Here is a 15634-nt window from a genome sequence, read left to right as displayed (position 1 = left end):
AGGAGGTCCTCCCCGACGCCCTTCACTCCATTCTGTTGCTCCTGTGCACTGCAACTAATGAAACTCCCCATGAACGTCTCTTTGCTTTCCCCAGGAAGTCCACCTCCGGGGTTTCGCTCCCAACAAGGCTGGTAGCTCCAGGACCCATTCTCCTCTGCAAGCACGTGCGGCTCCACAAGGTGGACCCGTTGGTTGAGAGGGTACAGCTACTCCACGCGAACCTGCAGTACGCCTACGTAACGTACCCCGACGGCCGCCAAGACACAGTCTCCCTCAGGGACCTGGCGCCAGCTGGGTCCACACACATCCCCCCCTCCATCCCGGCGCCACCCTCCCTTCCCCCGGCACACCCCACCACAGCCCTCACTCCAGGATGATCCGCCCTCCCCTTGGTCCCACCCGGGGATGAAGATGAGGTTGACACGCTCCCGGAGTCACCAACGACCGAACTGACGCCTGAATCGCCACCAGAACTGCGGCACTCGCAAAAACGGATCAAGGCGCCCGATCGTCTAAATTTGTAACCTCTTTCTTAAATTTTAAACAACCTGTATGTAAATAGTTTTCCACCACCACCGCTGGACTCTTTTTAACAGGGGGTGAATGTGGTAATCACCACTGTTGTATTGTGAATACAGCATACGAGGGTATTACGGTAAGGCACCTGTACTACAGGTACGGGGGTAGATCCCTGCCTGCTGGCTCCGCCCAATAGGCGGAGTATAAATGTGTGGGCCCTCCGAGCTGCAGCCATTTTGGCAGCGGCTGCGGGAGGCTCCACATCTCTGCGTAATAAAGCCTCGATTACTCTACTCTCGTCTCGGCGTAATTGATAGTGCATCAGTTGGCTGCTTGAGGGCTCAGCTGCAGGTGATCAGGCTTGATGCAGAGATTCATCATTTAAAAATATCTTGCTCAATAAATTGATGCACTATCAATTACCACAAAGACGAGATTAGTGGAATAATCGAGGCTTTATTGAGCAACATGTGGTGCCTCCTGTAGCTGGAACCAGAATGGCTGCAGCACCGGCGAGCACATACATTTATACGCCACCTACTGGGCGGAGCCAGGAGGCAGGGATTTACCCATATACCTCTACTATACGGGTGGTGCCGTAATGCATGTAATATACTACTCATGGTGACTACCACAAGGGGGAGATATGTGTGTGAGGGGGAGACGTGTGTGTGAGGGGGAGATGTGTGTGTGTGTGTTTGTGTGCGAGGGGGAGACGTGTGTGTTGCTAAGAGGAGGAAAGAGGGACATGTGTGTGAGAGGGAGAGACGTGTGTGTGTGAGAGGGTGAGCGAGGGAGAGAGGTGTGTGTGAGAGGGAGCGAAGTTTGTGTGTGTGCGAGGGAAAGATGTGTGTGTGAGGAGGAGACTGTGAGAGAGGTAGAGACTTGTGTGTGAGAGGGGAAGAGAGGGAGAGACGTGTGTGTGTGAGAGAGAGGGGATATGTGTGTGTGAGAGAGGGAGATGTGTGTGTGAGAGAGGGAGATGTGTGTGTGTGTGCGTGAAAGAGGTGGAGATGTGTGTGTGAGAGAGGGAGATGTGCGTGTGTGTGTGAAAGGGGGAGACGTTTATGTGTGCGAGAGGGGCAGATGTTTGTGTGAGGGGCATTGACATTATGAGACTGCTTGGGTTTCCCTGATGCACTTGGAGGTTGGGGTTCTGCAGCTTGAAAAATTTGGGAAATCCTGGCTTAGGCTATCTGCTTGTTGGTTGTCTGTTTAATATATTGACTTAATATTATAAATTTAACTTCAGGTTCCGTGTGATCCATTATCATTGCTGAAGACCCAAGTGATCTCGTGGAGGCATAGGATAAATTCTGAAAATAATTATCAGATAGTTTATTGTTTGCTATCTTGAGTATGTTACTGAAGGCTTACCTAGATCTTAAAGGCTATGATAGGCAGTCTCAAAGCTCTTTGGATTTGGCACTTTCCCATGAGAATTAACTAAGATACAAGCTGCAAAATAATTATTGTAAGAATGGTTAAAAAAAGACTCCAAATAATGTTGAACATCACCATAACACATAACTGTTATATTATTATCTGATTTTTTTTGAAGGGTTAAACATACTTACCACAAATAGTATACTTGAGACCTAATACCTCAGCAACCCACAAAAGGAAGGGAAAAATATGATTTTTTTTGTTCCTTCCCTTACTCCATCTTCTCTGAAAGCAATGCCAAGTTACTTATGCTAGGATGCAGTTTAATGAACTGCAGAGGTTCTTCACTACCTCATCTATGAGCCTTTCTTCAGCTGTGAATGTTGTTGATTAATTAATGGTGAATGTGAGTGCTGAGCACAACGCCCTCCTCAGCCAGCTTCAAATCACGTTTCGAACAAGGCATCACTGATCAGGAGCAGAAACCACACCATGCTGAGAACAATTGTTGCACCCTCATTGCTGCTTGTCTTGAAGTTGGGTGACTCAGCACAGGACTCATACGCAAACTTTCTAAGGTTGGAGTAACCTCTTTTGGTTAAGTCAAAGCACCATTTGGACTCTTGGATGCATGCAAAAAATCCACGGCATTACTTTGAAGTAAAGCAGGGAGTTCTCTCTCGTGCCCTGAACAATATTTATCTCTCAATTAACACTTTCAAAACAAGTTATTTAGTCATTTATTGCATCAATGTTTGCAGAAGAGTGCTGTGCACAAGTTGGCTGCTGCATTTCCTATAGCATAGCAGTGTTATAACAACTGGCTGTAATGAACTTTGGGACATCCTAAAGTCATGATATATGCTATATAAATATAAGTCTGTTTTATGGCCCAGGGTCAATTTCCCCCACCCCACCTCACCAAGAGTAACTTAGTAGATATGATTAATGTCTATTTTTAAGTCTTCACTGAATATTTTATCTGCAATTAATTTTCTGTGTTGATGTCAGTGCTGCAGATTTGGCTTCCCGGAGTCTGTGCAAATATCCGTATCGTGGAACTTTAAGCCAGGATTTGGAATGGATGCTGATTGAGGCTCATTTTACCCTTTTAGAGTTGCTTGCTCATCAGCAGTTGGTGAATGAAGATTTGGTTACTAAAAGATGCCAGTCTCTGTCTGCACTGTTAAAAAACACCAATCTTCATATCAATGCAGAAATGCTAGAAATTCAGCGAACGGTATGATACTACACCAAGAATTACTGTGATTCACTATTGGATATTGACAACCAAATGCCAGTTCTATAGAACTCAGATTAATTGTTAAATTTTTCTCTGTATATCTAGCTGTCTATGGCAATTTGATTATTTTTATAGCTTAGAGATATTCAAGTAATAATAAACATGGTTATTTTACTATTACTGTACCTACCTGCTTCCATTAATAATTCAGTTTGTTAACCTTGATCTATTCCTATATAGTAAACATGTTGGGTAGGATTCTCCTCTGACAGCGCACCCACACCCGGGGCTGCCCGACTGCGTGGGGCTTCCCACAATGGGAAACCCCATTGGCCAGCTGGCGGGACGGAGAATCTCGCCACTAGCGGGGGCATGCCACACCAGAAAAGAATCCTGCCTGTTGTCTTTCTGATTATAACAATAACATTCATTCCTCTTTGATTTGAAAAGGTAACCTACATGAGGAATAACACTCTTAAAATGATCTTGCATGTATCTATTACGGATTTTAAAAATTATTTTCTTTACAAATCTTTTGTTTCTGTTTTCAACACCTTCCCATTTGCTTCTTGGACTAAACACTGTACTGAAAACAAGGAGCTGAACATGTGATCTGCTCCGAGACCTCTGCCAATAGTATTCGGTGACAATGAAATGACAGGATGTCCTCCATAGCTTAGATCTTTTTTGTTAGCCAAATTTGTCCATTTGTAGACAATTACATTTTCATTTGACATCCTTCCTGTGACAACTCAGCCAAGATCGAGAACTGACAAATGTAAATATTCCTGGCTCAGCATCGCGATTTGTGATTAGTTTGGGGCTTCGGATCAAAATATTGCTTTCCGAAACAATTACCCATCTGTACTTTCAATCTGGTGTGATGTCATTGCACTTTTTTGCAGAAATCAGTTGTGGCGATACTTTACTGGTAATTTACCATTTCTAAAAATCAGTTGTCTCAGACATTTTCATAATACAGTTAACCTGAACAATCTAGTATATGAATGAATAAGGTGCCAGTAAAGACTGAAGAGAGCTCCTTGCAGTATCCACCTTTGAGATCCAGGTGATAAACTGTGAAAAGTAGTGCAAGCCATACTGTTCAGCTGTTTTTAAGTTGTTAAATTGCTGGCAGTTCTCTGCAATAAAAAGAGAATCTCTCTTTTCTAGGTGTGCCAATTAAGAGTCGAAACAACCCCCTGCAACAGTAATGCTCTGTACATGCTTGGATTAGCACTAATGTTTGAATATGACAGTGAGCCTATAAGCCAAAACCAATATCTCGTCGAAGATGCCTGCCTTTGTTTCCGAGCTAGCATCAGCATGGAGAATAAACCAGTAGTTGGGACTCCACCAGTAGAACTAACTAGTAAGTGAACAGGTTCCACACAGCCAACCATTCTTATGGAATGAAAACAAAAACAACACGATATATTGCCCGGAGAAATGAGAAAGTTTTTTAAAAAATGTATTTTCTTACAAATATGTATCAAAACAGGTGACAACAAATAAACACCCTTGGAAACATACTTTCCAGCAATCAACCAAACAGTCTGTACAAAGTTTTCCTCCTTTTTTCACCCTCTCCACCCCCCCCCCCCCCCCCCCCCCCCCCACCCCGCGACGAACAGCCCCTCAAAAATATGGTCACAAACATCTCCCGTCTTTTCACAAACTCCCGTGCAGAGCCCCTTAACTCATACTTTATCTTCTCCAACCGCAAGAAGTCGTACATGTCACCCAACCAAGCCGCTAACCCCAGTGGCGATGCCATCCGCCACTCCAGCAAAATTAATAAGAAAATATTAGTATCTCTTAACAGAACCCCAAGCAAGACTTTTAAAGTGAAGTTATTGTTATAAGACACCAATTTATAGACAGCAAGGTTCCTAGGCAACAATGAAATAAATGATTAATTAGTCTGCTGTTTTGATGGGTCTGGCTGAAGGATGAATATTAGTCAGGATACTCTCCTTTCTTCCAAATAGTATCACAGCAAGTTTGAACTGGCAGATATGATCTTGATTCAACATCTCATTCAAGAGGCGCCACCTCAAACAATGTGATCGGCACCTCTTGGCACTGAAGCAGCAGCCTTGAATTTATTTCTTTTTAAAATATTTTTTTGAGGCATTTATATGTGAACCCCCCCAACCCTCCAACCCCACTGCTGACATCTTAACTTTTCTAGAAGAAGTCGATAAATGGCTGCCACCTCCGGGCAAACGCCTCCACAGACCCTCTCAAGGTGAACTTTATCTTCCAGCCTGAGAAACTCTGCCAGGTCACTCACCCACACCCCCAGTTTCGGGAACCCTGAGTCTCTCCATTCTAATAAGACCCAACTCCGGGCTAGTCGGGAGGCAAAGGCCAGAACACGGCCTCTCTCGACCCCTGGACTCCCGGGTCTTCTGACACTCCTATGATCGCCACTTCTGGACTCAGGACCACCTTTACCTTCAGGATTTCCGACATAATTTCCCCCAAGCTTCAGGCTCAAAACATGTGGACATGATTCGCGAGCCCACCGGCATATCGCCCACACCTATCCTCCACCCCTTCAAAAAACCTGCTCATCCTGGCCACAGTCATATGTGCCCTGTGGACCACCTTAAACTGGATGAGGCTAAGCCTAGCACATGTCGACAATGCATTCACTCTCCTCGGGGCATCCTCCCACAACCTGGTCTCCAGCTCCCTACCAAATTATTCCTCCCACTTGCGCTTTACTACCCCTATCGGGGCTCCCTCCCAGTCCATCAGTGCCTTGTAAATTTTGAACACCTTCTCCTCCCCTACCCTTGTCCTTGACACCATCTTGTCCTGTAGCCCCTGGGGCGGCTGATGTGGAAAGGACGGTACCTGCCTCTGAACAAAGTCCCTCACCTGGTCGGGAACCCATTCCTGACGGCAATTCAAATTCCTCCTCCACCTCCTCCTGGCTCTGAAAGCTGGCGTCAATGAACAGTTCCCCAAACCACTCAATCCCCGCCCGTTGCCACCCCCGAAACCCACATCCAGCCCCCCCGGAACAAACCAGTGATTCCCACAAATCGGTGCCCAAACCGAGACCCCCTTCAGCCTCACGTGCTGCCGCCACTGTACCCACACCCTCAGGGCCGCCACCACCACCGGGCCCGTGGAGTACCTGACAGAGGCGCTGTTAACGGTGCCCCAAAACTCGTGTCTTTACAAGAGGCTGCCTCCATCCGCTCCCATACTGATCCCTCCCCCACTACCCACTTCCAAACCATGGCTATATTTGCCACCCAGTAATAATTCATGCCATTCAGGAGTGCCAACCTCCCTCCCCCTCGACCCGCTCCAGCAGCACCTTCTTCACCCGCTGGGTTTTACCCACCCAAACAAACCCTGAAATCACCGCGCTCCAAAAAAAAAGCCTTAGGAATAAAAGTCGGGAGGTTCTGGAACACAAACAAGAACCTCGGGACGGCTGTCATCTTCACCGACTGTATCCAATGACGACGGGAGCACATCCCACCTCCTGAAGTCTCCCTTCGTCTGTTTCACCAACCGGGCCAAAATCGGGGGCAACACGGTGGTGCAGTGGTTAGCACTGCTGCCTCACCACGCCAAGGTCCCAGGTTCAATCTCAGCTCATGGTCACTGTCCATGTGGAGTTTGCACACATTCTCTCCGTGTTTGCGTGGGTTTCGCCCCACAACCCCAAAGATGTGCAGGGTATGTGGATTGGCCATGCTAAATTGCCCCTTAATTGGAAAAAATGAATTGGTTGCACTAAATTTATTTAAAAAACAAGCCAAATTCAGCTTGTGCAACTGCTCCCACCCCCGCACTACCTGAATCCCCAAATACTGACTTCCACCCCATCACCCGAAATGGCAATTCCCCCAGCCTCTTCTCATTTCCCCTCGCCTGGATCGGAAAGATCTCGCTCTTCCCCATGTTCAATTTATACCCTGAGAACCGACTGAATTCCTCCAAAATCCTCATTATCCCCCCCAATACTTACCAACGCATCCGAAATGTTGCTTCTCCCCCCCCCCCCACACCGCACCACCACTATCCTACGCTCTCAGTGCCATTGCCAGTGGCTCTACATCCAAGACAAAGAGCAGTGGGGAGAGTGGACATCCATGCCTCGTTCCCCGATGCAGTCTGAAATATTCTGAGCTCACCCGGTTTGTCCGCACACTCGCCACCGGTGCCTGGTAAAATAACCGGACCCAGTCCACAAACCTCTGACCAAACCCAAACCGCCCCAGCACCTCCCACACATAATCCCACTCCACCCGATCGAAGGTCTTCTCCGCATCAATGGTGACACTACCTCCACACTTCGTCCCTCCAGGGGCATTATTATAATGTTCAGTAACCTCCTGATGTTGGCCGACAGATTCCTCCCCTTAATGAACCCATCTGGTCCTTCTCGATCACCCTCGGCACACAATCCGCGAACCTTGAGGCCTAGATCTTGGCCAGTAACTTGCCGTCCACATTTAATAGCGAAATTGGCCTGCAGGACTCTCACTGCTCCAGATCCTTGTCCCTCTTTACAATTAAGATGATCGAGGGCTGAGATAACCTCGGGGGGATCATCCCCCGCTCCCTCGCTTCATTGAATTCCCTTACCAGTAGAACCTCCAGGTCCCCCAAAACTGTTTTGCAAAATTCCACTGGAAATCCATCTGGGCCCAGAGCCTTCCCCGCCTGCATTGCTCCAAGACCCTCCACCACCTCCACCAGCCTAATGGGGGCGCCAAGCCCCTCCACCAGGTCCTCCTTCACCCTTGGAACTGCAACCTCTCCCAAAACTGCCTCATTCCCTCCACTGCGGCTGGGGGTTCCGACTAATACAGCCTCCTGTAAAAATCCCCAAACACCCCATTCACCCCCACCGGGTCCAAGACCACCTTCCCATCTCTATCTTTCACCTTCCTGATCTCCCTCGCTGTCTCCTGCTTCCTCAATTGATGTGCCAACATCCGACTCGTCTTTTTCCCATATTCATAGACCGCCCCTTTCGCCCTCCTCAACTGCTCTATCGCCTTCCCCGTAGATAATAACCCAAACTCCATCTGCAGTTTCTGCCGCTCCCTCAGCAACTCCGCTGTGGTAAACAACTGTATTGTATTGTATTGTTACATTCCTGGGCTTGTCCCTGCTGGCTCCGCCTGTGGCTCCTCCCCTCAGGCTCATGTATAAAGGTGGCTGGTCTCCGCCTCTGATCCAGTTCGGGATCAAAGGCCGGGAGGCTTTCCGTTTAGTGTATTAAAGCCTCAGTTACGTTCATCACTCGTCGTTTGTTCATTGATGGCATATCATCCGCCTCCCACCTATCACCTGCAAAATCTCCTCCACTAACCTCATGATCTCAGCCTGTTCTGTGTCCTCTTCTGTGCCTGTATCGAAATAAACTCCCCCATTACTGCTGTCTTCAATGCCTCCCACTGCATGGTGACCAACATCTCACTTATGTCATTTAGCTCCACATATCCTCGAATTGCAGCCCTCACCCACTCACAGACCTCATCTGCCAACAGTCTCACAGCCAACCTCCACTGCGGGTGCTGCCCTCTTCAGTTTACCTGCAGGTCCACCCAGTGCAGCGCATGGACCGATACTACAATTGCCTAGTTCTCTGACCACCCCTGCCAACAACGTCCTATCCAACACAAGACACAACCCTTCTCTCCCAGACGTTCCAGAAACTCCCTCAGCTCCGTCGCCACTGCCGACACTCTCATTCACCAAAACATCTGACATCCCTTCCAATTTCCTACTCACCATAACATACCTCCCCTCTGCCACTATGCTTCCCACTTCAAAAGCAACCCATTTATTTATCATTACCGCTACCCCCTCGTCTTCAAGTCCAATCCAAAATGAAATACCTACCCTACCCACCCTTTCCTAAACCTAGTCTGATCTCCAATCTTCAAATGCATTTCTTGCAAAAAAGCCACGTCTGCGTTTAGTCTCCTCAGATGTGCAAGTTTGTGAGGGACATTGAACCCTCTCACATTCCATGTGGTCAGCCTGGTCGGGGGCACCCCGCCGGCCCCTCCCCGCCGCTGATCAACTATATTGCCTCCTGGGCCAGCCTCCAGCCCATTACCCGCACCCCCACAGGCCCGCCCTCGGATATCCACCGTCATCGACCCGCCCCATACCACATTTCAAAAGCCCCTCCCCTGTTAGCAATTTCCTCACCCCCCCACCCCCCCCCACCCAGCTTAAACACTATCCCGGTGCAAACAACAACACCAACATTCAAAACCCAAAAGCAAAGAAAACTCATCCCCTACAGAAGAACCCAGGACAATGGCTCCCAGAGAAAACAAACCAAAAGGAACAAAAACGAACACCTCCTCCAAAGTTCGATGTCCTCCTTCTCCTGCCAGTCCAATGTCCCTCACAAACTCCATCGCTTCCTCCGGCATCCCAAGATAAGGTTCACGGCCAGTATAGATCACCCAGAGGTGAGCTGGGTACAGTATTCCGAATTTCACTCCCTTCTTAAAGAGGGCAGCCTTCACCTTGTTGAACCCCACTCTCCTCTTTGCCAGCTCTGCACCTAGGTCCTGGTGTACTCTATATTCGCTGCCCTCCCAGGTACATTGCCTCGTCTGCCTGGCCCACCTCAGGATCCGTTCCTTATCCAAAAACCGGTGCAGCCACACCACCATCGCCCTCAATGGCTCATTCCCCTGCGGCTTCCTCATCAGCGCGCTGGGCACCCGGTCCACCTCCAAAGGCTGTTCAAAGGCCCCCCTCTCCCATCAACTTCTCAAACATCCAAGCCACGTACGAGCCAGCGTCTGCTCCCTCGCTGCCCTCCGGCAGCCCAACAACCCTCTTGTTCTGCCTCCGGGACCGGTTCTCCAAATCCTCCACCTTCTCCTGCAGCCGCCTCTGAGTATCCCACATCACTCCCAACCCAGCCACCATCAGTATGAGCTGCTCCTCGTGCTCCCCACCGTCTCTTCCACCCTCTGGATCGCCTGGTTCTGAGCCTCCAATCTTGTTTCCAGGCGGTCGACCCCTGTCTTAATTGGGTCCACTGTCCTTGCCAGGTCCTCCAGAGTCTCCCTCCTCTGCTGGGTGAGCCTCTCGTTCAAGAAGTCCACCAGCTGCTCCATCGATGTTAGGGCCGGACACTTGCCCTTCGCCATCTTCCTCTGTGTCGCAGATACAGCTTCTCGCTCCCATTGCTCCTTTCTTTTAAAACCACTCCTGGTCCACAAGTCCGTCCACCAGTGGGACACCCTGTCCTTCCACCACTCCTGCACCATGTTTCTTTAACAAGTCTGTCCGTTAGCCGGTGGAAAAGGTCCAAAAACACCACCACAAGCGGGAGCCACCAAATGTGCGTCCACTCACACCATGGCCACCACCGGAAGTCGTGGCATCCTAGAATTTCTACACAAAAACAAGTATGGGAGTTAGAATTAGTAAGTTTCAATCTCATAAGATCTACCCACCACATAACCCATGGGAATGTGCTGTGTAGGCTTTCTGATCTATGCGATCAATTTCTCAGTGTTTAATTTACACAAGATAAAGAAGTTTCAAGTGTTTTCAGTTTTGGCTATTAACTTTAAACGGTCTGAATGATTAACACTTTTATTGGCCCAAAGTAAAACGTTTTTTTTTTAAAGTGGAAGGTTTTCAATGAATGACTTTTTTATAAAGTTTTTTTTTAAACATCCTATTGTCACCATAGAGTCCATTGATTCTATACTGGGTATAGTGGGTGAATGGGCATGGATGTGCTATGGCCTGGCATTAAGGCTTGAGGTGCCAAAGGCGGCAAGTAGGGACCATACTTTGGCATAGGGGTTTGAGGTTCCATATAGGAAGGGCGGAGGGCATGAAATGGAATGGATGGATCATGGGGAGTGTGTGAGGAGTGCGGGCTGGAGGGTTTTTCCGTGTTGATTTTAACTGTGATGAGCTGCGATAGAGCACAGTAGCACAGTGGTTAGCACAGTTGCTTCACAGCTCCAGGGTCCAGGTTTGATTCCCGGCTTGGGTCACTGTCTGTGCGGAGTCTATATATTCTCCCCTTGTCTGCATGGGTTTCCTCCGGGTGCTCCGGATTCCTCCCACAGTCCAAAGATGTGCAGGTTAGGTGGATTGGCCACGTTAAATTGCCTTTAGTGTCCAAAAAGGTTAAGTGGGATTACGGGGATGGGATGGAGGTGTGGACTTGGGTTGGGTGCTCTTTCCAAGGGTTGGTGCAGACTCGATGGGCCTTCTACACTGTAAATTCTATGATTCTATGAAGCCCCACTTCACCGAGGGAGCCTTTTTAAACAGCCTGCCTCTGCACACGCCAGCTCCTGTGGCTGCCTCAAAACCTTTTCCCAGGTTCATTGGCCTGACTGCAGCTGCACCCAGCACCTTCAGTGTCTTGATTTTGGGGTGTCTTCATTTAACCCTGAGCAGGATTCTACGGCCTCCCAGCCGCGTTTTTCTCGGATGTGGGAGGTGGAACCCCATTCGCTAGTAGCGGAATTCTCTGCTCCCACCGCTTTCAATGGAAATTCACATTGAAGCCACCCCACCCCACCAGGAAACCCATGGGTGGGGGTGCACTGCCAGTGGGAACAGAGAATCCTGCCACCAGAGAATTCTGTCCTCTTATCAGCAAATCCTTTCATTCCTTTCTCCTTCATTCATCTATCAAGCTTTCCCTTGAATGCATCTGTATAGTAATCACCCCGACTCCAACCCTGTGATAGAGTTTCACTCTCAGGGTAAAAAGCTCACTTCTGAGTTCCCGAGTAGAGTTTTATTCTAAAGTTATTCTTGCTAAAATATGGTGGAGTGGGGCAGGAGTTGAGGGGTTAATTCAATCTAAAAACAAACAAAAGGTGAACTCAGCATCATTCTACAATACAGTATCAGCTATTATTTGCTGGATTCTTACATTTAACGCTGGAGCCTGAGAGACAAAATCAATGTTAACAGCAGAGAGTTCAATTCAATAAATGTAAATATCTTGGTTAATTAGGTGGATACTGTAATCAGAACTTGATCTGTAGATTTTCTGAACTATATCCAGTATCATTTGATTGTCAATTATCAATGCCATTTTTCTTCAACTGAGTTACATATTCAATAGAATCTAGTGAATAGGTTAAGTTTAAGAATTGATTAAATTAATGTATCCATCTAGGAACCCGGATTCAATTCCGACCTTGGGTGACTGTGTGGAGTCTGCATGTTCTCCCCATTTCTGCGTAGGTTTCCTCCGGATGCTCCGGTTACCTCCCACGGTCCAAAGATGTGCTGGTTAGGTGGATTGACCATGCTAAATTGTCCCTTGGTGTCTGGGTTAGGTTACGGGGATTGGGTGGGTAGACGAGGGAGTGGACATGGGTAGGGTGCTCTTTTGCAGACTCAATAGACTTCCTTCTGCACTGTAGGGATTCTGTGATTGAATCTCTGTATATTCTACGGTTTCTCTGTTTTAAAGAACGGAAAGTCTGGGAAGTGATGGGTTATATCTTGTGTAGCTGTTTAGTGTATTTTTCATATCTGAGCTCTTTACTTTTTCTTCTTAGAGCAGAAATGGTGGCGGGAATGGAAAATGGATGAGACCCTGAAAGCTCAGCAGCAGCACCAACAGCAACAGCAGCAACAGCAGCAAACAGGACAGAGAGGTGCAGCACCATCAGCTCCTGCTCCTCCAAGAGCTGGAGCAGCCAGAGGCAGAGCCGCTGGTGCAAAAGCTCCTCCTGGTAAAGCCGTGCCTGCAGGCCGTGGTGCGGCTTCACCGGGTAGAGGTGGCAGGTAACCAAACTTTATATTAAAGAAAACATGAGGGGAGGGAGAATTCATTTCTGTATCATATCTCATTTTTAAATATTACTTAAAAGGAACGAATGTTACTTCCAGGCAAACACACACACACAGGCATTATGAGCAGGATTTACGAATTAACATAGATTTTCCAGCCTTTAATCCCAATCTACCTAGGAACTAATAATAATAATAATAATACCCCTACCTTCAGTCACCCACCTACATTCCTGCCATCCTTTGAAGCAGAAATGTCATGTTGTGACATTATCATAAATGTGAAAACTACAAGGATTAATGAAATGTCCAGATCAGCCACGAGTAGGAGCTAGAGTTGTAAGTATATAAGACATTGATGCTAAGCCTTGTGTGTGTGTGTGTGTGTGTGTGGGAGGGGGGGGGGGGGGGGGGGGGGGGGGGGGAGAGAGAGAGAGAGAGAGAGAGAGAGAGAGAAGGCAAGGAGATAGCTAGAGTACAGACTGAAGGAAAGATAGTGTGAGTGAGAGCAGATCATAGTTTATAATAATGTAGATATTAGTAGTAGATGAGTGTAGATTAGATGTTAATTATCAACTGTGTATTACATAGGAGTAAGTATCGAATCCAATTAAATAGCATTAATACATTTATAGCTTTGTTCAAGTTGAAGCTATTCTGGGGTCTTTGTGAACACTACGCTAACCATCCTGAATTTAGCAACACAAAGAATATCACACATGTGAATTCAGCATTAGTCAAGAATGACTAATGGTGCCACCTCTTTTAAACTCATTCATCACATCAGGTTAATGTCAATACAAGTCTTGTTGTGTTGGCCTTATTCTTTAGTTCTTTTCTCTGTTATCATGTCCTACAAATTTAAAAACACTCTTTTGTCCTCTTACTAGTTCATTTCTGTCACACCATTGAATCTTACACCATTGATGGAAGCCATTCAGCCCATCAAAGCTGTATCTGCTCTTTAAAACAGCTATTTATTTAGTTGCACACCCCAGCCTTTTCCCCCATAACTGTTATGTTCTGTGACCTTGCCGCTGCAGTGATGCACACAGAACAGCTGATGACTTAACTAGGATTATGATTTATTGATGAACACGTGGAAAGATAACAAACAGAATACAATACAGATTTTGTTACTATTTGAGTTCCGTGAACTCCTGGAACTACCCTATGTGCGACTGTCCTGTAGTACCCCGTTGTACCAACTGGCGAGAGTCGCATGTCACATAACCGATGTCTGACACCACCAGTTGGTTGGAGGTCGCATTGCTAACTATGTACAATATTATTCACAGGCATATCACCACACACCCCCTTCCTTTGGAGATGTTAACATTGATATACAAAACAAGATTTGTATTATTGTTTAACGCATGGGGAAATGTCTCTCCAGATTCAACTGTGCTTCACTTCACGTAATATGCCTGCTAAATCTGTCCCTTGTGCACAGCTCATTGTGCATCTCCAACATGATCACCCTGCTGATCGTCAGCTTTCTAGAATACTGGTTTCCATGCCGGTCTTTTGTGCCTTAGCCTTTTGATGCGATGCCTCCTGAAGACCAGTATCCTTGCTGGCCATGCCTGCATCACCAGTTTCTTTCGTGTCTTTATGCAATGCTTTTTTCTACTGCGTCGTTGTGTATTTTCTGGCGTCAGCAGTTTGTTTTGTGTCATTATGCGATGCTTTTTGCTGCTGCGTCATTGTGTATTCTCTGGCCTGTCGGCTACATTGTCGATGTCTTCTTGCTTGGTTCTATTAGTGGGACTCATGGCATCCCCGCTCCCCTTTTCTTCCTCTTTTTTGTTTTGAGAACGATTTTGTGACTGATTTTGTGACTGCTCTATTTTTTGCTTGGCTTTGGTATAACCCACCTTGCCGTTGGCCTGTACCATGGCAGCAGTAGTTTGTTGATCGTCTGCTGAGACGCCTCGGGTTGGTGTGCTTCTGAGACTCTGTGTGCTCGTGGTCAAGTCTGCACCTTGGTGGGCAGCACGGTGGCGCAGTGGTTAATACTGCTGCCTCACGGCGCCGAGGTCCCAGGTTCGATCCCAGCTCTGGGTCACTGTCCGTGTGGAGTTTGCACATTCTCCCTGTGTTTGTGTGGGTTTTGCCCCCACAACCCAAATATGTGTAAGGTAGGTGGATTGGCCACGCTAAATTGCCCCTTAATTGGAAAAAATAAAGTGGGTAGCCTAAATTTTTTTTAAAAGGTCTGCACCTTCAATGGGTAGCTGCAGAGCCTCACACTCTGGTGTCTGGGTTGGATTCACATCCCCAACTTTGGGTACTGTCCCTACATCCTGTGTTTGAGCCCCAAGTGATGGCTTGAAATCACAATACATAGGTCATCTTGTCTTGAAGAACCAAGTAGTGGCTCATCCTCATCTTGGAATATTATATACATATCACCCTTCGACGTGGAGCTGCATGCCAATATAGCCATCTGCTCCTCTAGCTCATCTTTCGGTGGAGTGGCCTTGAGTACTGGGGAGTCCACTACTGGAACCGCTTCATAGGCCTGAGATGATTCACCGTACACCTCTGGAGCCAGTTTCTCCAGAATGGGTTTTATGTCTTCTGTTTTTGGTTTGTTCGCAGCTGAGTCGGTTTCATCTAACGTGTCTGCTACTGCAATTTCACTTTCAGTCTCTGCATACGCCATCTTAGAACTTTCATACTTCTTGGTGT

At 47.4% G+C, this 15634-nt stretch overlaps 1 protein-coding gene across 6 annotated transcripts in view; it reads left to right on the top strand.

The window, feature by feature from the left end:
- The window catches only part of LOC119971545, a 189266-nt gene that overhangs the window by 140265 nt on the left and 33367 nt on the right, over window positions 1–15634 (top strand). For 5 of the 6 annotated variants that reach the window (XM_038807223.1, XM_038807241.1, XM_038807214.1 and 2 more), the window contains 3 exons: window positions 2917–3145; window positions 4322–4520; window positions 12706–12934. In XM_038807223.1, coding sequence (XP_038663151.1) covers window positions 2917–3145; window positions 4322–4520; window positions 12706–12934 — 657 coding nt within the window. The remainder of the gene's footprint in view (window positions 1–2916; window positions 3146–4321; window positions 4521–12705; window positions 12935–15634) is intronic. The other variant, XM_038807231.1, reaches the window with a different exon arrangement.

This window comes from Scyliorhinus canicula, chromosome 1 (assembly GCF_902713615.1).
Source record: "Scyliorhinus canicula chromosome 1, sScyCan1.1, whole genome shotgun sequence".
In the NCBI taxonomy this organism is placed as follows: domain Eukaryota; kingdom Metazoa; phylum Chordata; class Chondrichthyes; order Carcharhiniformes; family Scyliorhinidae; genus Scyliorhinus; species Scyliorhinus canicula.
The sequence above is the reverse complement of the archived record's forward strand: the minus strand, read 5'-3'. Positions and strand labels throughout refer to the sequence as shown.